We start from the raw sequence: 21,639 nt of genomic DNA, 5'->3' as shown, positions 1-21,639 counted from the left end.
ATACATATCTAATATCGACTCTCCACATTTTGAAGTATCTATACTTCATAGCTTTTAGTTGAAGATCAACTAATACAAAGACATGATTACACACTTAATAAACTACAAGGATTAAAGGATTAATGGATCGATTTAAAGTTTTTGGATGTGATTCAATAGAAAAAAAAACAAAAATAAAACCCAAGAAACAACTTTTTTTATATAGAAAAAATTGATATCTCTCATTCTTCTATTCAAAATAAATTACAATGAAAATTCAGTTCGGTCAATTGTAAAAATGAAAATCCGTTAATAAATTAACATAATCTCAAGATGTGATACATGACAAACTCAATAATAAATGAACTTAACTAGAAAGATGTGGCTCATAATAAAACTTGGCTACGAAAGGATATAAAATTTCTTTTTCGAATCAGCTAATTTTATTCATCATTTACTACTTTTTCTAAAAGAGAAGATTTAATCTCCCACCTTATAATTGAAGGAAAAATATATATTTTTTAAATATAAATGCAAGAAAGAACTCTCACAAAAACTGAAGGAACATTTGCATAATGTGTTATAGAAAGTTACATCGACTGAACATTAAGCAAATGTTCAAACATTAGGTCCTAACAATGTCCCATCTGAAGCTTTGGGAGGTCCTAGATTTACATATTTACATAAACTGCTGTTCTCAGCATCCTACTACAACGAATGGATTGCAAGTGAAATCATTTACAAATTGAAGAAATGAGTCAGCTTCACATGAATGGAAGCCTTCCTAGCAAAGCTATTCTACTTCCTATTTTTGTAAGCACTATATACTACTAGCTACTTTAATCGAATGAATGGAGAAATGAGACCAGTCTCATCATCAGCACAAAGTTTGAGTAATGTAAGAAATCAGTTTTCTTTGCTTCTCAATCGTCAAATCTCGACCCCAAATTTGAAGTATGCATGGTTTCGGATATCTTCAAGCTTATGCAGAGAAGCTTTCATGATATAATGAAAGATCATATCCAATTGAAAAAAAAGATTTAGTTGAATCTATCAAATCGATTAGTTGATCCCAGGTTACCGTCGGAATAATCGTTTGTTTACGTGTTGTAAGCTAACTAACTACTTTACTGCTCGACCAGAAATTGTGCACAGGGGTATTCCGACAGGAAAGTGGGAAGTTCAATGTCTGAAGGTTCAATGGCGGGAAGAGCCATGTCAATGTCTTCAGTAGAGAATGGGATGCTGCAATCAGCATATAATGATTAAAAGAATTATTAACATGAAAAAAAGGTGAAAAGGGAAGGGAAAAGGAGAGCAACCGACTTCGTTCATAAGCTTTTAGGAAAGCAATGGCTAAAATTTATCCAATCACGATATGAAGATGTAAGAAAGTTACCTTAGATCATCGTCCAATAAAAATGAATTTGAGGTCAAGTTCTGATTGTCCTTGTTCAGAATTTCCCTCATTTGAGCAACCACCTAAACCATGCGCCATCGATTACACAATTGGCCAAGAAACAAAATTCATCAAGCAACTAGAAATAGGGAATAATAAAACTTGCCTCATTCGACACACTCTGTGTCCCGTATTTATCATCCCAATACATAGTACTGATGCGATAAATTTGTCTCACTGTCAATGCCTGTGTTCAGTACTCAACATAAGAAAAGCCAAATTCCAATAGAAATGATTCCTCAAGAAAACGGACAAAAGTAAAAATTTTAAACAGTCAATAAATAAGTCAAACAAACTAATAAAAGAGTAAAGACCATACAGGGCAAAGATCCTGTCTTATCTCTTCTAGTGATTTCTTTCGCTTCTGATGTATTACCTACATATAATGCAAAATGACATCGATATTAACCTCAGTCCTACGACTGTAGAAAGGGGAAGGGGAGTTCAGGAAGCATACATACCAGAAACCCGACAGCTTGCCTTATATAGTTTAGCTCGTGCCAAGAGGTCCCTGAATACTAAAATTTCCAATTTAAAATATAAGTTCTACATCCAAATTCAGATTAAAAGTTGTAATATCAACCCGACTATGATATACATTTATTACCTCATCTGTTGCATTGCCAATCCACTTTTCTAGTTCTGCAAGACCAGATTTCACGTACTCCCCATTTGAAAACGTACAACATTCACGTCTTAGTAGAAGGCTACAAAACAAAACATCACATCCAAATTTAATAAACTTCATCACAGCCTCGAAGGGACAGAAAACTGCAACCCCATACCTATTAAAAAGCGAAATGTTGATGAATGAGAACACCTGAGTAATCAATTTACGAATGAAGAAAGATGGTACCTGACACAAGGAATCTTCAGGTCAACCAATAATACAAAGAAAAATTTCATGGCTAGTACACGTTCATATTTGTCAATTCCCTCACATAAAAAGTTAAATATAAAGTTGAACATTTGTTGTTATTAATGCTATAAACAAAACTGATAAGCTCTGCAGAAGTAAGCATTTCAAGAGAAAGAAAAGAGAGGCATGAAAGACTGGCTGAGCTGACTAGACTCATATACTGAATTGTTTATAGGCATCTGTTGATAGGGAGCTACGTGTAGAGTTACAGAATAACCAAAACAATTGGGTGCATGAGGATTGCTTAAGACCTTCGAAGGAGTTGGACAAAAAATAGAAAAAGGTCAGTGGATGGAGTTGGGTGGGGAGATCAGTAGATGAATGTGAATTGCTAGGAGGTTTCCTTTTCTAAGGAGTTGTTTGTAGGTCGTGTATGAACAATAGATGAAGGATGTAGAAGTTTGTCAATGCACATTATGTTTCGAGAAATATTTGTTGAACTTATGACCACCCTTTCCTGAAGATGAAATATGTTAATGAGTAGCCAGGAGGATAATGGAAAATCTCAGAGTGGCTAGATTTTAGTGATGCTGTTAAAAAGTGTTGGAACATCTTTAAAAGTGGTAATGTTTTCAACATTACATCTGCTAAACTGAAAATTAACATGGCAAAAGTTTCTTTCAATCTCAAATCTTGTTTTTTTTTTTTTTTTTTCCTGCTCCTTGGCATTCTATCCCTTTTGTTTTGGTTGCTTGTTATCTTGAACTTTTTCTAAGATGAAAAGTTTTTTCTGGTTCAAAACTAAAATAAATCAAAAACCTCATGAGGATTATTTCAAAGACATACATGATTCGCACGTAATCGACTCATCAAAGAATCCAAAAACTTTATTATGTTATCCCATGGACTACTTGTAGATGGCTGGGGAACACCAGGCGATCTAGAGGACTTCCCAGCATGTACTCGTGCAGCTTTTGGTGCCTGACATTAAAAAAATGTTATGTTATGCAATACCTTTGTCTAATGACTTTGAAAATAAAATTCAAGCAATAAAATTTAGACAAGAATAAATGAGATGAAAAATATGAAGTGGTTATCCCCATAGAGGATATGCCATAGAACACACTGAATCTATATAAAAAGAAACGCGAACAAAGTGGGTCCATGCAGCAAGATCAAAAAATAGGCATGCATAAAATATCATAAATATAGGATAAAGAAAAAAAATCCAGTTAAGTATTTTTAAGCATTTAAAAACTACTATAAAACAACTTCTAGGAATCATTTAACAATAAACTTTGTGCTAGTAAGAAAAGTATTCATTTCAAATCTACTCTCAAACATTTCCTCGAAAACTTTTAATTGGGCATGAAAAAAAGAATGAGCAGCATTAACTTTGAAGGAAAAGCAAAGCAGTCAACGATGACATGACAGTTACATTCATCACTTCCAAAGGACAATTGAAAACAAAAGAAGTGTCCAAACGTCCAAACAAATTGAACACATAAATTTGAGATAACAGGTATACTTTTTCAATGGCAAAGAGCCGAAGACCGCAAAGATACTTCAACTATTCTTATGGTGTTCTAATCATAAAATAAAACCAGCAAAAGCCAAGGCACCCATGCACAATTCCTGAAATAAATGAGATGAAGATAAAAAAATTCCAGTTGTCACTTTTTAGTTAACCTGAAACTCAACTAGTATTTAAACTAGCTACAAGTTCACATTTCACCGAGTGGGTTCATGATCCTAAAAAGGCCAAGGAGCCGGATAAAGCCTTCTCTAGCTTATTCTTTCATTAGCCTGTTAATGCATTATCATGATTATCATTCAGGAACAGAACAATGACCTGAATACATGAGCTCAACAATGGAGATAACTCTTTCTTCAAATTATCACGGATCAAGCCGAAAATCTTCTCCACACAAGCAGTTAATTGCTGTTTAAACAATATTGCTGGATATCTTGCTTCAAGATGAGAAATCCCATCTTCAAACCCAATATATTTGAAGGGTGATTTTAGTCCCTGACATTCAAACAAGCAAACTTCAGCTGAAAACATATATACTTCCACCAAAGATGAACAAGTAATTATTAAGAGAGTGACAGAAAGATAACCACGTTAATTTATCGACCACTAGAATACAAAATCAAGCAGTATCTCCACTATTAAGAAGTTAAAAGTAAAACACATTAACATAAATCAAAATTACAGCTCTTCCACAAAATTGAAGAAAATAGACTTTCAAGGTTAACTTGTTAAATAGAACACATCGAAATGAAATTCTATTGTATCGTATACTGTATCGTAACTATGGTGTATCATAAGTTACCATTTGATAAATAGCATTAAAAAATATAAATAATAAAGCCTAAAATAGAGAAATAAACAACCAAACGTTAAATAATTAAATAACTCCAAAAAAATATGATTACATAAGCTAACTCCAAAAGTGCTCGTTACAAGATAGAAATAGAAGACACAAGGTTTACATAGAAAACCCTAGAACAGGGAGGAAAAACCACGATAGAGAGTCTCCTTTTTATTATTTTTTAACATAATATGAAAGATACACGAGGGTTCTTATTTATAGGCTCCAATAAGCCTTAATACAAAAAAGGAAAGAAAATTAGGGTAAGGTAAATTACCATCATACCCTCGGAGCTATAAACTAAGTCCCTTAGTTTCAACACTCCCCCTCAAGTTGGGACATAGATGTCAATCAAACCCAACTTGCTAACACATGAGTCAAAATTTTGCCTGAACAACCCTTTCGTAGGAACATCAACAATTTGTTGATTTGATAGAATATACATAAGACAGGTACTATCATTGTCAAGTTTTTCTTTTGTAAAGTATTTGTCAATCTCCACATGTTTCGTACGATCATGTTGTACTAGATTATTGGCTATGCTTATAGCCGCTTTATTATCACAATAGAGTTTCATCGGTAAGACACCATCTTGATGAAGAACAAACAATACTTTTTTCAATCAAATTTCTCCACAGATTTCCAAACTCATAGCTCTGTATTCAGCCTCTAGCAACAACACTTTACTTCTTACTTCTCCAAGTGACTAGGTTAGCCCACACAAAGGTACAGTATCCTGAGGTAGACTTTTTGTCAATAACTGATCCTGCCCAGTCAGAGTCGATATAGGTCTCAATGCATTTCTGTCGGTTTTTCTGAACATTAGACCTTTACCAAGAGTGCTTTTCAAATATCTCAGAATTCAACTCACAGCTTCTATATGTTCTTCATAAGGTGCCTGCATAAACTAACTGACTACGCTAACAACATAGGCAATTTTTGATCTAGTATGTGATAAGTAAATTAGCTTTCCTACTAGATGTTGATACCTCGCTTTATCAACAGGAACTTTGTTAACAGAATCTCCCAGTTTAACATCGAATTCTATAGGAGTGTCAGCAGGTCTACATCCAGTCATGCTTGTTTACAATTTCAATATAAATATAAAATTTAGTTAATTTTAAATAATAAAAATAATAGAATAAAAAGCGGGGATTTTCCCCGCAGGGACCCGAATCCCCAAACGGGGTTTCCCCTAAATCCCAAACCGGACTCCCAAAAACGAGGAATGGGGCGGGGACAAGGATTAAAAATCCCCATCCTACCCCGGCCGTTGCCATCCCTAGTTTTCGTTGTGAGACAGAGATCCTTCCCTTGATTTAGCCAGTTCCATTCCAAGGAAATATTTTAGATTCCCAAGGTCTTTAATTTCAAACTCATCTGCCACTTTCTTTTTCAGTCTGGTGATCTCAATATACATCTCCTGACAAGACAATATCATCCACATATACTATTAGGTATAGAATTTTTTCCAAATACTAGCCTTTTTGTGAACAATGTATGATCAAAGTGTCCCTGAGTGAATCCTCGAAACTTAACAAAGGTAATAGAATAAAAATATGAATTTAGTTAATTTTAAATAATAAAAATAATAGAATAAAAGCGAGGATTTTCCCCATAGGGACCCGAATCCCCAAACGGGATTTTCCCTGACCCCAAACCCGACTCCCCAAAACGAGGAATGGGGCGGGGACAGGAATTAAAATCCCCACGAGGAGGGATGGGGAGTGCATCCCCGCCCTACCCTGGTCCCGTTGCCATCCCTAGTTTTCGTTGTGAGACAGAGATTTGGGCCAGTTCCATTCCAAGGAAATATTTTAGATTCCCAAGGTCTTTAATTTCAAACTCATCTGCCACTTTCTTTTTCAGTCTGGTGATCTCAATAATATCATCTCTTGACAAGACGATATCATCCACATATATGATTAGGATAGAAATTTTTCCAAACACTGACCTTTTTGTGAACAATGTATGATCAAAGTGTCCCTGAGTGAATCCTCGGAACTTAACAAAGGTAGTAAACTTGTCAAACCAAGCTCTTGGGGACTGGATCAAACCATACAAAGACTTCATGAGTTTGCACACCTGATGATCAAAATGAGCTTCAAAACCTGAAGGAGAGCTCATATACACCTCTTCTTCTAATTCACCATTTAGAAAAACATTTTTCACATCAAGTTGGTGGAGAGGCCAATCTTTATTTACTGTAATAGAGAGAAGAACCCTAATCGTGTTTAACTTCGCTATTGGAGAGAAAGTTTCTGAATAGTCTACCCCATAGGCTTTGTACCTAGCTAGAGTTCCATCAGATTTATACTTCAGAATAAATACCCATTGCACCCAACTATTTTATGCCCTTTTGGAAGAGCAACAAGGTCCCATGTATTATTTTTTTTCAAGAGCTCTCATTTCTTCCATAACGACAGTTTTCCACTCAGAAATTTCCATAGCCACCTGTATGTTTTTTGGTATTGTTGTTGTGTCAAGACTGGCAGTGAAAGCCTTGAACTCGAAAGACAGATTATTGTAAGATAGAAAGCTATACATAGGATACTCAGTGCAAGACCTCGTATCTTTTCTCAAGGCAATGACCATGTCAAGAGAATCATCATAATCCCCAGGGTTGTCTGACTTCTTATCTACTTTCCAACCTATAGTAGGATTCTGATCACATCTTTCAGCCAGAGTGTTGGTTCGGATTCATGGACCAGAGTCGACAAAACAGTAAGGGACACTATTTCCTTTATGAGATTCTTCCTGTACTATGTTAGCCAAGGGACCTATTTAGTAGGTAGAACAGTGCCATGGAAACTCAAGATAGGGGACACTATTTCCTTTCTAAGATTCTTCTTATAGTATGTTAGCCAAGAGACCTGTTTAGTAGGTAAGAACAATATCATGGGACTCAAGATAGGTTCAGGAAGATCAATAAGGACTAAAGATGTTGACCAATTAGTCTCTTCACAAGTACTCTCCTTTGAAGATGACTAACAAGGAAAAAGGGTTTATCCTCGAGAAATGTGACATCCATGGAGATGAAGTACTTTCGGGAAGAATGATGGAAGCATTTATAACCTCGCTGGTGAAAGAGGTATCCAAGGAAGACACACTTTTGAACACGAGAGGTAAACTTAGTTTGGTTAGGGCCATGACTATGAACAAAGACAGAGCACCTGAAAACCCAAAGAGGAACATCAAGAATAAGCTGTGTGGTCGGGTACGACTCCTTGAGGCATTCAAGAGGAGTTTGGAGTTGGAGGACACAGGAAGGCTTCGATTAATAAGATGAGCTGCAGTAAGAACTGCATCTCCCCACAAATAAGATGGAAGAGAAGTAGACAGCATGAGAGACCGAACAACCTCGAGGAGATGACGATTTTTCCTTTCAGCCACCCCATTCTATTGAGGGGTATAGGAACACAAACTTTGGTGAACAATGCCTTTAGAAGACAAAAATTCACAAAGTGTATTATTGAGAAATTCACGACCAATGTCACTTTAAAGAATAGCAATTTTGATATTGAATTGAGTCTCAATAGTAGTGTAAAATTATTGAAATATCGATGAAATCTCTGATTTGTCAATGAATAGAAAGACCCATGTAAGACGGGTATGATCATTGATAAAGGTCACAAACCACTACTTTCCTGAAGAAGTGGTAACACTGAAGGGGCCCCAAACATCACTACGAATATGAGTAAAGGGCTGAGAAGGTTTGTAAGGTTGAGAAGGAAAGGTGACCCTACGCTATTTTACACGAATACACACATCACAAGACAAAGAAAAGACATCAACTTTATTGAATAAATAAGGAAATAAAAATTTCATATATTGGAAATTTGGATGACCAAGGCAAAAATGTCACAATAAGAAGATAACAAATTAGTCTTATAGTTGTTCCTAGAAGAAGCATCGCCATCAAGGAAGCAGAGTCCCTTACTGTGCCGGGCAGTGCCAATTATCCTCCCCGAACTCAAGTCTTGAAAGAAAATATTATCCGGTGAGAAGGCAACTTGACAATTGAGATCTCTGGTTATCTTACTAATGGATAAGAGATTGTAAGATATGTTAGGTACACGCAGCACATTCTGTAAAGTTAAACCATGAAACGGAGAAATATGACCCTTGCCCGGAATAGGAGCAAAAGACCCATCTGGAATTCTAATCTTTTCATTACCAGCACACGGTAGATACGATAAAAAGTTATCACACGACCCAATTAAATGATCTGTAGCCCTGGGATCAAGTCTCCATGGTTTATTGTCATTTATACTTAGGAGACTTAAGGATTGTGATGTACCTGATTGAGCTATTGCCCTAAGGGAAGAGATAGCAAAGTCATTTTGACCATTCATCTAAGGTTGTGGCTGAGAAGTACTTGCAGATTCACTCACAAGAGCCTGACCAGGATTGGGTTTGTCATTCGGAGGGCGTCGTCTTCCATTCAGTGGTCTACCATGTAATTTCCAGCATTGTTCCTTTGTATTCAGGTTTTCTTGCAATGTTCACACACCGGAGTCTGTTTCCCATTTTTCTTGTCACCATCATTACCAGATAATTTCGCACTAAAAGCAGATGAATCAGTAGCAGACACAATTGTGATGTTCATAGCACTAGATCTGTCCTCCTCAAGGCAAACCTCAGAACACACTTCTACAAGAGAGGGTATAGGTCTTTGTCCCAGTATACGGCCTCGCGCTGCATCGAATTTGGAGTTCAAACTAGCTAGAAAATCATATACACGATCTACTTCCTAAATTTTAGAATACTGGACACCTTTACAAGGGCAATCCCAAATAATTTCACGACACAAATCCATCTCCTGCCAGATTAAAGACAATTTATTAAAGTATGAAGTGACATCCATCGTCTCCTGTTTGAACTAGTGAACTTGTTTACGTTGAGTGTAAAGACAAGACGCATTTTGCCTCTTAGAATATAATTTATGAACTACATCCCAGATATCTCGAGCAGTTGCAGCATACAACAATGGTTTCCCTATCTGAGGCTCCATACTATTAATCAGCAGTGACCGTAGCAAGGAGTCTTCTCCTTTCCAAATGCGCTCTTGAGGGTCTCCTGGTCTAGGTCAAGATATCTCACCAATTAGATACCCAAACCTGTGACACCCCTTAAGAGCCATTTTAATGGACTGAGACCAAGAGAAATAATTCATTTAACTTTTCTCCTACAATTAAACCTGTGGAATTTTCCATAGATCCAGACAAATAATTTGTAGTAGTTAAACCAGGGATAGAGGTTACCAGATTCTCTGGATACATCGGTAGACCGAAAGGAACGTCTGAATTCAATACACTTGAATTTAAATTTGTAAGAGAACCTAGGGCCACCCCAAGAGCAACGATTTGTTGTTGAAAACTCGCCTTAAGATTAGCCAACTGTTGTTGAACCATTGTTGGAGATAGACCCATTGATCCTTGGTGTTCATAGCTCGGCGGCGTAGGAGAAAGAAATCCCAACGGCGGCAGGTATGCGGTTGGCGGCTAGCGGCTGTTTAGGAGTTTCCATCAACGGCGACGGTGGTGAAAGCAAGGGTGGTGAAGACCTAATGTTATCTTGCACCGGTTGGTTTTTGCCGACGATGGCTAAGGTTTTGTCACCATACTCTGATACCATATTAAAAGATAGAAATAGAAGATACAAGGTTTAGGTGAAAAACCCTAGAACAGGGAGGAAAAATCATGATAAAGAGTGTCCTTTTTATTAGATTTTAACATAATATAAAAGATACACGAGGGTTCTTATTTATAGGCTCCAACAAGCTTTAATACAAAAAAGGAAAGAAAATTAGGGTAAGATAAATTACTATCATACCCCCGAGACTACAAACTAAGTCCCTTAGTTTCAACTTTGCTAAATATGCAAGAAAATAAAACATAAACCAACTCCAAAATAAGTATGAAACTTTAAAGTTTAAAAACAATAAAAACAATATACTAAAAAATTAAGAAAAAGTTTAAAAACGTTCATGAAGACTGAAGAGAGAAGAGTATTCGAAAAAAGAATAAAAAATTAATAAATGGTTAGGATTGGAAGAATTGAGAAGTCACACTACAACAATCATGGGACAGTTGTAGGCATGAGAAAAGGGAGGACTGATTTAATAAATATTTTTATTAAAAGTAAATATTGTGACATTTTTTAATTGATTAATAATACTAAACAATTTTAGAAATCACAGGTATCTTTTCAGATTTCCTTTCTTCTAATCTCCTTTTAATCTCTTTCTTCCTGCCTCAATCGCAAGTCTCTTCATCTTCATTCTTCAAATTTCAATCCCTCTTTGAGTCTCGGCTGCAAGTTCCTGTTTCTTTCCGTTTTTGTAATCACTGACAACTATCCACAAGGTCATCTACTTCGGCTAGCAATGTTGCAACAATAAACCCTAAAACTCAAAATTGCAACCGTCCACGAGGTTTTTTGTCGTCTTCGTTTTTTTATTTTTACTCTTTTTGTTACTTGAATCGAACGATTTGATTAATGAATGATTAACATGATTCAAGATCGCAAATCGAAAGGTACATATTATTTTTTATTCAAACCCAGGATTTGTATCGATTTCCCTTTGTTTCGATTTGAATCGTCGATACAACTTGGGTATCGTACGATTTTAACAATGTTGGTTAAGATGCTAAATTTAAGAAATGATTTGCACCATTGATAATTATGGAAACAGGTGCAGGACTCAACTGTTGCTTTTTATATACATATATAGATACATACATATACATATATTATATCACATGTAGGTCGGGAGAAAATTTTCCAGTACAATGGGAGTATAGATTCTATTTATTGTGTGCCACGTCACCATGATTTTTAAAAATAGAGTAGCACCCACTAACATTAAGATGGAGTTTAGACAAATCTACAGTGAACAAAGGGAGTCTGGTACTCCCGTAGTACTGGAATTTTTTCCCAGTGTGAGGGATCCAAACCTATGACATCAAAAAGTAGAAATGCCTTCAATGTTCAAATAAGAACCATTATTTGATAATAAAACTTTTAGTTAAATAGTTTTTACCATATATAATATAATAATATATATAGAAGAAAATTTCTTTGCACCAACATTTTTCGACAATCCTTCCACAAATTCATGATCACCACAATGGAAAGAGAAGACTGCCCATATGGCGGACTAACCACTATAAACCCAAAAAACCAAAGTACAAAACAGAACAAAAAACAAAAAACGTAAAGCAGTGTCGTTTAGACATCTAATTATACAAGGTAGGTAGTTCAGATCTATTTTCCACCAATGAACACTTTCAAGAAATTAAACAAACCTATTACAGCAACCAACTTAGGTTTCAGGGGCAAGGAAAGACTAAATAAAGGGAAGAGGTCATGATGCCTATTTGAAGCCCATTCTAAAACTATCTCGGTCCATTCAGAAGATGCCTATTTGAAGGTGCCAAGACTATGGGCATTCCAAAACTAACTCGGGCCAAATCCCCTCATGAACACAGTTCCTATTCCCTTAGGATTCTATCAATTGTAAATAAATATATTCTATTCGCTTCTTACAAGTTTTTTTTTAACCATTCCTTCTACTTCCATTCTTGTTCAATGCCATCTCTTCCAATAGAGTTCTAACATTGTTCGGAAATTTAGAAAGGGTGAATTTCTTCCTATTGCAAAACTGATGTAGTCATAAGTCAGCATTTTAGACTAGTTAATTATTTTATATCCTCTTTGGCCTTTTAGCTTGTTTGTTTAGTCAGTTAATTTGTTATCACCAGTTCAGTTATTAGATTAACCAGTCACTTCATTAGAGCCATTTACTTTAAATAATACTGCTTATTCTGTTGAAGGCATGATTTGACTTTTACTTGAGAGATTAGCTTGCCAGCGGCAATGACCTCATCAAAAAGGAAGTGAAGCAAACCACCACCCTATCCCTGAAGACAACAACTCAATGCTTGCTGTCAGCCGAAGAAAACAGAGCACAACAAAAAATGGTACTTCAAGAAAGGCATAACCCTAACCCTCCGTGACCTCAAAAATCAAGAAACCTTCAAGAATTGCCTATTAGTCACTCAAGAAAGACCAAGCCTCTAGGTTTATCAACGAAGACATTGATAGGAGTTCAATCCATCTAGCGAAGAAGACAAAGAAATCAACACGAAAAACAGAACACATAATAAAAGCCGACAAAAATGAAGAAAAAAAAAACTGTGCGAGGGAGGCCAATCGCGCGAAGAACAAGATGAAGAGAAATTTGAAAGTGAAATAAGAAGTCGAGTTGAATAAAGAAGAAAAATTCACGTGCTAAAATACAGATAAGATGTGTGAGGAAGAAGAAGAAATGACTGAGAAAACACATCCGACTCGCCATTTTCTAGAATCTCAAGCAAAGTTGCAAGTCAACTCATCGACTATTTTCTTTCTAGTAATTTGTTTATCCTATTTGTTTGTCCTTTTTAAAACTCGAGGATGAGTTTGATCTTAGGAGGGTGGAATATGAAGTAGTCATATGTCATCTGTTTAGACCATTAAATTATTTTATCTCCTCTTTGGCCTTTTGACATGTTTGTTTAGTTAGTTATTTTGTTATTATCGGTTCGGTTATTAGATTAATTGGTCACTTCATCGTACTTTTAGCCCTTCACTATATATATGAGTTGCTTATTCTATTGAAGGCATGATTATATTTTTATTTGAGAGATTAGCATTCTGGTTTATACCAAAAATCACTCAGACGTGTTCTGATAATATATATAATTGGTTGCAACTGAATTGTGCATCACATCTCTTCCACTGTTGAGATACATGCTTTTTGCTCTTTTAAGATACATGCTCTCCAAAAAGCATCCACGTATTTAACAAATATAAAACATAAAGTGTAAACCATTTAACTCTTGCAATAGACAAAATCACAAACTCCAAAATAAATTGCTCAGCTCACCTGAGAAATCCTGCTAGCTAAGCCAGCGGAACCAGTGGAGCGTTGAGAAGCTGTGCTCAAAAAACCATTTGACTTCAAATTTCTTTGCAAGAGACATAGTAATGCAGATGCATTTGACAACCAATATGGCAAGGTAATATTCTCGTCCCCAGTCTGAGCCATTATAGAAAAATTAGAGAACTAAAAGTTAAAGCTAGGATGGAACAAAAAAAAATCAAGTTGGAATAAATACAGGAGACACTTAAGAAATTTCATCAAACTGAAACAAGAGAATAACCTTGAGGGCATCATTGATTCCTTCAATTATATAGTCAAAAATAACTGTTCGTTCTGATTCAAAGGCATGCCAGTTAAGAAGGCATCTGTAGATGATGCAAGCAGCCAGTGGCTTGCCACCTTTAAACCCCAAATTTTCTTTAATGCACCTAGAAAGGACTTCATAGTTTTCCTGCATAGAAAGTGCTCTTTATCATCCATGGAAAAGGTTCCACCATGTGACATTTAAAATAACTTGACTACAACTTTTCACAAATATTTTAGCCATGAATTTTCATGGATGGAAATTTTAAATTGAAAGCTCGGTATTCAATGAATCGTATAAAAACCTGGTGTCTCTCTATAGTTAATTTTGTTCGCCGTGATTCAGAAAGGCCTTGTGACAAAGGTGCAACCAATTTTGTAGGTGTTGGTGACTCCTGTAAAAAGGACGTTCCTTTTTTTAGAAGGATAACACAGCATAACAATTTACCAGTCTATTATAAATATATAATATCTTACAAATAAAGTTTTCCGATCAGCATTAGGGACAAGCGCACTAGAGGATTTCTGTTTCATAGAAAAATCAACGATCATTCGAAGTCATGAAACAAGTCATATTATCAAATGAAGAGCCATATAGTTCGCACGTACACAAAATTAGTGCATGTGATTATTCACATATTATTCACAAAATGTCTTACCTCCGATAGTGCCCTTACAAAATTGGGCCGGATGCTCCTTGGAGTTGCACTTAAGGCTTTCTGTCGCAATACATGATTCTCGTCCTCTAGAACTGAGAGTTTATCTTCAAGACTATATTTTATAACAAGAGTAGAAAAAGAAATAAGGTAAGGTAAGAAAAAAATAAAACAGAACACAATGAGCATAAGGTGCACAACATAGATACAATCAGAAAATAACCTACCATAAAATTGTTTAAGAAGTCAAACAATAATAAGGGAAGAAAGCATGCAACTCAAGTGATACGCAAATATAACATTTAACATTTCTATTAACAACACCTTTTCACATTCTGTTGAAGCTTATTGCATTTCTGTTCAACATCCAGCAACTTTTCAACAGTGTGGCTACCATCCTTTTGTGCCTCAACAAGCTTAACTTCCAGAGCTGAGTTCCGTTTCTCCATGGCATCCAGAGCACTCTGAGGATTTATGAGCAACCAATTTGAGATTAACATTGGTAATCCAGAAACAACCGGAAGGGTGAAATTATTCCAATATGAAATAGCAAAGTGGTCATGTATCAGAGGAGCCATATAACTAAGTCTCAGCCATATCATACCTCCCTATTTTTGTCGTTCATTTGACACTTGACAATATGATTGTGTGCACTATAACCTCTTCTTTTGGCTCACCTTCACTGCTACTCTAACTCAATTGCCATTTAACATTAAAGGCCCATTGTTACTACTTTCCACTACGGCTTCTTGTTTTTTCATTATAAGAATCAATTATCATTTCTGAATTTTGGGCGAATAAGTTCAAACAAATTCTAACAAGGAGGGGAGGATCAACCTAAGATTAAACCACGATCTTCAACAATAGACTTCAAATGTGTCGGGATTTCTGAAGGAGGTACTGGAGAGAAACAAGCAGCACCCATCATATATTATCTTTTAAATCAACTTCATTTTAAAACAAAGTATTGAGATCCGCCTCAAGATTTTCCTCTTGCATTGGTTCATCAAGATCAACTCCATTCTCAAAGCCTTCTGAATCCTCACGGCAAATACTGATAGGAGAATCAGTATCTGATTCAAACTTCCTTTTTTAAGAAGAATCTGAAGGAAGGCATGGTGTGCCTCTCAAAATTTGAACCTTCGAATTAGGACTAGAGAGAACAGAGTATTTAAAATGTTGAGTTTGAGGGGGAAGAGTAACTGGCCTCTTAGAAAGAGCAAAGACCGTCTGTTGATACTTAAAAATCTATTTTGTTCAAATTGTTTTCTAACATTCTTTTGCATCAGGAATGAAAATGATGTGGGTTTTCCTGAAGACTTGAAGAACAAGTTGAAAATTCCTCTCTTTTATCTGAAAATTCTCCAACTCAATAGTTGCTAAATCCAGTGCACACATTTTTTTTTTTTTTTTGGTAAGCAAGTTGCAAAGGCTTCTGGGACTTATCCATTTGGCCAAGTTTAGATCTCCCCAAAGTTGGAAATTTGAACGTGTATATTGGCCACCTTGAGAAGGTAAAGAGATATTACAAGTAATTGTTGGTGTTGAAAAGAAAGGATCGGTTGTTTTTGGGAAATGTAAAGAAATTTTCTCTAAAGGAGTTGAGAAAAATTAACACCCATCTCTCATTTTTCCAAATCATGTTGAAGAATGAGAAATATTGCAGTTAGAGCTAGTCAAAGATAATCATCTCCTCAAAAGTTATACAGAGGTGGTATAAAAGAAGAGTTTAGATGCTTCAACTTTTAAGGGTGAAAAAAGAGGGATTCCAACTCAGGATTCTTTTGAGATTGTTTCCCGAGGCATTGGAAATCCAGACCGGCTTAGAGAATCACTGGCGCTATTTAGCCCTTCGTTTCGCCTTACTCGAATATAGGAGACATCCTTTGGGATGGATAGAAGGAATAAGTACAATTTGGAATGTCAACCGATTTGATAACGGAGGCTTACCCCCTTTCTTGATAAAGCTGTGATGATTCATTACACATCCCAGTGTCAAGGGGATATAACTATGATGCAGAATCCCTGATATTAAGACAGAAAGACCCTATGAAGCTTCACTGTTCCCTGGGATTGACTTTGGGCCTTTCCTGCACAGCTTAGGTGGAAGGCGAAGATAGTAGAGATGAATTTCAATTGTCTTTTATTTTTTTATAAAAACAACTACTTTATTGAAAATGAAAGAATACAAGGGGATTTAAAAAAAAAAAGAAACCCACAAAACCCCTAGAGAAATGGTTTCCAACTAAGTAAAATATTACCTAGGGAATAATTAAAAAAATCTTCGAAATCGAAGTCCAAAGAGAAACATGAAACCTCACCAAAGACCAAACCTCACTAGGATCTCTCTCCAGACCACAAAACACTCTATTGTTGCTCTCTCCACAAAGATCCCACAATAACGTGCACACCCCGCAAGCCAAAGAAAGTGATCTTTCTCTTTGGAAGGAAAGCCAGTGAATTTCATTTCAGTTTTTGTGTTTTCCAGATTGCAAGCCCACAACTCTTAGAAAGAAGCTTGTGTTTGGTTCCCCCTTCCTCACCAAAGTTACAGCAGTCTACCAACTCATACACTCATTCCACGGTCACTCCTCTGGGATCAAATGTTACTTTAACCAAAGGTCTCATTAGCTCTCCCACAACTATGGATCCTATCTTCTTTCCAATTGTTCATGATACCAATTCTGATGAAGCATCGAATGTTAGTATGAGCAATGAGGAATTCAAAGCACATTTAGACAACATAGAGATTGTTGAATTTCTTGTTGAAGACTATTTTGCAAAAGTACTCAAAAGTCTTTTTTTGGTTGATGATAGAAGAAATCCAGGTGACATTTTGCAATCAACTACGTATGTTGTCAGGTATTCTTATTCTTCAATTCTTCCAAAATTGCATTCCTTAACTAAGGTTTGTGGACTATAGATGAAAGAAACCACACCTCACACCACAGTCACCACGAGTTAAAATTATGTTTCACTAGTACGTTATGGTTGTTTAGCATTGTGTAGTAATGCTTAGTTTTCAAAAGTTTTTGGGGGTGGTTATTATTGTGTTGTCTAGAAGATCTTTTTCAGTTTCATTCTGAAGTTCGAAGGTTGCTGGTTGGTTTATGGAAGTTTTTTGGAAATCTATGGTGGCTTTTATTTTGGTGGCTTGAAATTGAGTGTGTTCAAGTGTTTTTTAGCTAGTTCTCTTTTTTGGATTTTGATTATGTTATTAAGAGGTTCGGCTTTTGGTCCATATCTTTGGTATGAATATGTTTAGAGTTAAGAGTTATTGGCCTCTATTTTGATTGTTTCGTTTGGTTTTTGGATTATTACCCTTTGTCGAGGAGTTAGTATTATTTGGATTGTTAATTTATAACCTTTGTAATCCTTCTTAGTTGTTCTTTTCATTCTTCTATAATTTGTGTATCGATCTCATTTCATTATTTTAACAAAAAAGAAAAAGAAAAGATTGTTTCTTATTTCAAAAATACATATCTTTAATGCCCCATTATCCCTAACTACCTCAATAGCATTAATCATAATGCTTCCAAAGATGAAATGTGAAGACCAAAGAGTTGCGACCTACAGGATTCCAAATGTTTCTCTAGCGGCTGGGCGAGAACAAGAAGCGGCCGTGGCCTCATAATAGATAAAAATCCTTTATTCAAAATTGCAAGATAGAAAGAAGAATCCTTGAAACAAGAAAAAAGGTGGAAGGATTAGACATAACTAATGGAATTGCCATTCATATTCGATTAATTTAAATTTTAACTGTTCGATCTTGTTTGCAATTGGTGGAAATACCAAAAAGACTATTACCAAGAATCGTGACAGAAGACAAAAAACATAAAGAAACACAAACAGAACCATATTACCAGAAAGGTCAATTGCACAACTCACCTTGAGAAAAGCATTTTCTTTTCTTAATTCAACGACCGCTACAATTTCTCTTTCAAAACCATACTTCTCCTTCGCCAACAATTCCATTTGGTTTTGCAGCACAGCATTTTTGTTGCACTCGTTGATTGCAGCCAATTTGGCTGCATCTAACTCCAGACTCAAGGATTGCAGCATCTTTTGCAATTTTAATATTTCATTTGACTTGGCCTCTTCATTGGAAGCCTGCATCCATAACACTGATCTGTAAGAGAAAGATACTACTAACTAACCAAAAGCTGGGGAATGCAAAATCAAATAAATCCATAAAGAGAGGGAGAGAACACATTAGAAAGGCGAAATATGGAAAGAAGAATCTATCCCACGTCAAGGCCAATTTAGCAAACAAACCAAAAATGTAGCAGATCACTTCAGATGTATAACAGACATGATTCGGCAGTTCAAGCACCAGTTTTGAGAACCTTTGCTTAACACTGTATAAATAACATACTTCTGATATACATTACTAAACAAAAACTGATTTACATATCCTTTTTTTAGATATTTTCATTATTAAAAAGAAAAAAAAAAAAAGAAAGAAAAAAGACTAAGTGAACAAGTACACAAGGTAACTAAAATTACCCGCAATCTTTTCTCCAAATGCAACCGCCATGTAAGATCTTCCAACTGCTTCTCAAGTTTGTTTTTAGCTAAACGCAATGCTCCAGCTTCATTAGCCTCCTGCCCAAAGAGATGACGAAAACGTGCAATGATGAAATTCAAGAAATAAAATGATTTAAGTTCCACATTTCTTGTAATACTCGTATTTCTCGTTGAATATTTTCTGAATACTTACCTGTTTAAGTCTTCGAAGTTCCCTTTTTGCAAGCTTTTGCCTCCATCGACATTGTATTGCAATAATAGAAGCTTGATGGCGATGGAAAACAGAACGGACTTTGAATGTCCTCCATCGAGCCTAAGATTTCCATTACCAAACAGAAAAAAAAAAAAGTAAAAAGGTCAGGCCAAGCTGAAAATAAAGCGTAATTTGTTATTAAAAATAAAGAGAAAGGAAAACAACCTAATGCGTACAATAAATATGACTAAAGTCTACACGCTGATCAAGATTTGCAATGCTAAGTACAAAATACAAATTAAGATAAAAACTTTAAAGAAAACGAAACCAAAACCAAACCACATTAAACATTCGACAAACGTGTTTTTTTCCAGAGTATAGAAATTCTAAGAATTCTAAGAGTTTCTTCACAGAATCACAATGATCTGCCAATCCAACAACCTCACTTTCAATAAAATTCTTAATTTGATGATAAAGTCAAGCGTCATCGCAAAACCAAGCCTTATCTTTTGGTGGCTCTTCAGTCACATGGTCATCCATATCTGTACTAAGCAAATAAAATTGAATCGTCCGACGCCAATTATAGTAATTAGACCCATTGAATTTGTGTTCAATTATCTTTGACACTAGGGGAATCACATTAAATACTACCACATGCTTCACTTCATCCATTATGAGCTAACAAATGGTTTGTAGATCTCACGAGCAGGAAGAACAAATCAAAATAGAAATTAAAGATAATCAAAGAGCAAACAGAACCAAATTGAAACAAAACAACGACAAACCCTAAGCACAAAAGGTTTTTTTTTTTTTTTTTAATAACTCATAACCGAATAGATTTCAACGGAACCAAATGCGCAGAATGATCAGAAAAGATGAACCGGGAAGAACCCAACTGATGAAACGTGGAACGATGATCCCATGCACGGAGGAAACTCTTTGTGGTGGTGCGTGACGTGAACCTCACGCGTGACTTTTTCGATGACTAACGGCTGTAGACTCTAGCGGACGATGATGGCGCTTCTCTTGGGATGGGTGGTGTAGACAAACGACCACTCAAACTTGATGACTCAACTCAAACCCTAACCTTGTGAGAAGTATAAACCTTACCATGGCCGTCGAACGAATAACCTTAGACTGCTCTAATACCATGTTCTCAATACTTTTGGAGAGAATAATAATCTTATTATTTAATCAGACTGAAGACACATATATATAGGCAACTAAGAAACACTAATCTAGGAGATATAAAATTACAATAAAGGACAGCTAATCATAATTACAATATAAATACATATTATAACAGAGATGTCCAGGTGCGCCCTCCTGATCCATAGGCCTTTTTTGCTCATTGTATAATCCTCTTGCATTTTAAGCATTAGTCTCATTTCATTACATCAATGAAGATGCCCGTTTCCATTTCAAAAAAAAAATTAAAAAAAAAAATTAATTAATTAAAAATATATTTTTTTTAAAAAAAAAAAGGTCCAAAAATTACTCTGGAAGCACACCCACAAAGGCCATCAGTAGTAACCTGTGGGAAGGGGATACAGATATCATTGATTAACATTAAAGAATAAAAGATCGATTAATTTACCTGAATTAACACCGCTGCTTTATTTCTTCTATCTTGTAAAAACCTATTGCGAGTTGCAAAACCACGAATACTGGACTGAATGGTTAAAGCAGCAGAATAGAGCTCCAAATAAATATTCCTGAAGAGCCACCTGCGAATATATTTCTGTATCGTAGTGGCAGCACTGCTTTCTCGTTTTGCTACATAAAACTTTCGGGCAAGGCATCCTAAATATAATAAATCATCACTAAATCATCATAGCTATAATATGTTTGCAAGTAAAAACAAAGAAAATATACCATAGCAGAAAAGAATTAGGTCCTTCATTATGAAACCACACATATAAAAATGACATGGTAGCCGGCTTAAAGAGTATACTTGTGCAGTCATCCAACCAGTACTAAGTGTAGATTTGTATATAGTATAGTTGCATTTTAATTAGTCATTTACACCTCTTAATAAATTTTTAGATGTCATTTCCTTTTATAATTGGTTTCCTTCGTAAGAACTTGTGTATTATATTTATCCATTACTGGGTCCTGGAATAAGATGAGTAAATAAAAATCTCTCTAAAATTATCATGATATGAAAGCAGGAAAATTAAAACCCTAAAGGTCAATTTGGAAAAAAAAAAAAAAAAAAAAAAAAACCCTAACTCTAGTTGTTGCCACCACCGCCACCCCTCATCTTCCGATGCCGCCGTCTCCTCACAACACCAGCCACTGCCATCACCTCAGATCCGACTGATATACCGTTGTATGCTGACGATCTATCACAAACGAC

At 35.7% G+C, this 21,639-nt stretch overlaps 1 protein-coding gene across 2 annotated transcripts in view; it reads right to left on the bottom strand.

The window, feature by feature from the left end:
• Nucleotides 1-524: 524 nt before the first annotated feature.
• Nucleotides 525-21,639, bottom strand: part of LOC120075266 (myosin-15) — a 60,908-nt gene continuing 39,793 nt past the window's right edge. For both annotated transcript variants that reach the window (XM_039028483.1, XM_039028482.1), the window contains exons 21-39: nucleotides 20,878-21,083; nucleotides 19,281-19,400; nucleotides 19,067-19,165; nucleotides 18,449-18,670; nucleotides 14,885-15,024; nucleotides 14,564-14,675; nucleotides 14,382-14,429; nucleotides 14,210-14,299; nucleotides 13,882-14,052; nucleotides 13,605-13,757; nucleotides 4,150-4,326; nucleotides 3,144-3,278; nucleotides 2,224-2,294; nucleotides 2,046-2,145; nucleotides 1,900-1,956; nucleotides 1,758-1,814; nucleotides 1,545-1,625; nucleotides 1,379-1,461; nucleotides 525-1,224 (exon numbers count right to left, since the gene is read on the bottom strand). In XM_039028483.1, the coding sequence (XP_038884411.1) occupies nucleotides 1,107-1,224; nucleotides 1,379-1,461; nucleotides 1,545-1,625; nucleotides 1,758-1,814; nucleotides 1,900-1,956; nucleotides 2,046-2,145; nucleotides 2,224-2,294; nucleotides 3,144-3,278; nucleotides 4,150-4,326; nucleotides 13,605-13,757; nucleotides 13,882-14,052; nucleotides 14,210-14,299; nucleotides 14,382-14,429; nucleotides 14,564-14,675; nucleotides 14,885-15,024; nucleotides 18,449-18,670; nucleotides 19,067-19,165; nucleotides 19,281-19,400; nucleotides 20,878-21,083 (2,240 nt within the window). In that variant the 3' untranslated portion in view covers nucleotides 525-1,106. The remainder of the gene's footprint in view (nucleotides 1,225-1,378; nucleotides 1,462-1,544; nucleotides 1,626-1,757; nucleotides 1,815-1,899; nucleotides 1,957-2,045; nucleotides 2,146-2,223; nucleotides 2,295-3,143; nucleotides 3,279-4,149; nucleotides 4,327-13,604; nucleotides 13,758-13,881; nucleotides 14,053-14,209; nucleotides 14,300-14,381; nucleotides 14,430-14,563; nucleotides 14,676-14,884; nucleotides 15,025-18,448; nucleotides 18,671-19,066; nucleotides 19,166-19,280; nucleotides 19,401-20,877; nucleotides 21,084-21,639) is intronic.

This window comes from Benincasa hispida, chromosome 4 (genome assembly GCF_009727055.1).
Source record: "Benincasa hispida cultivar B227 chromosome 4, ASM972705v1, whole genome shotgun sequence".
Classification (NCBI taxonomy): domain Eukaryota; kingdom Viridiplantae; phylum Streptophyta; class Magnoliopsida; order Cucurbitales; family Cucurbitaceae; genus Benincasa; species Benincasa hispida.
Note: the sequence above shows the minus strand (reverse complement) of the source record. Positions and strands in the feature narration are given on the sequence as shown.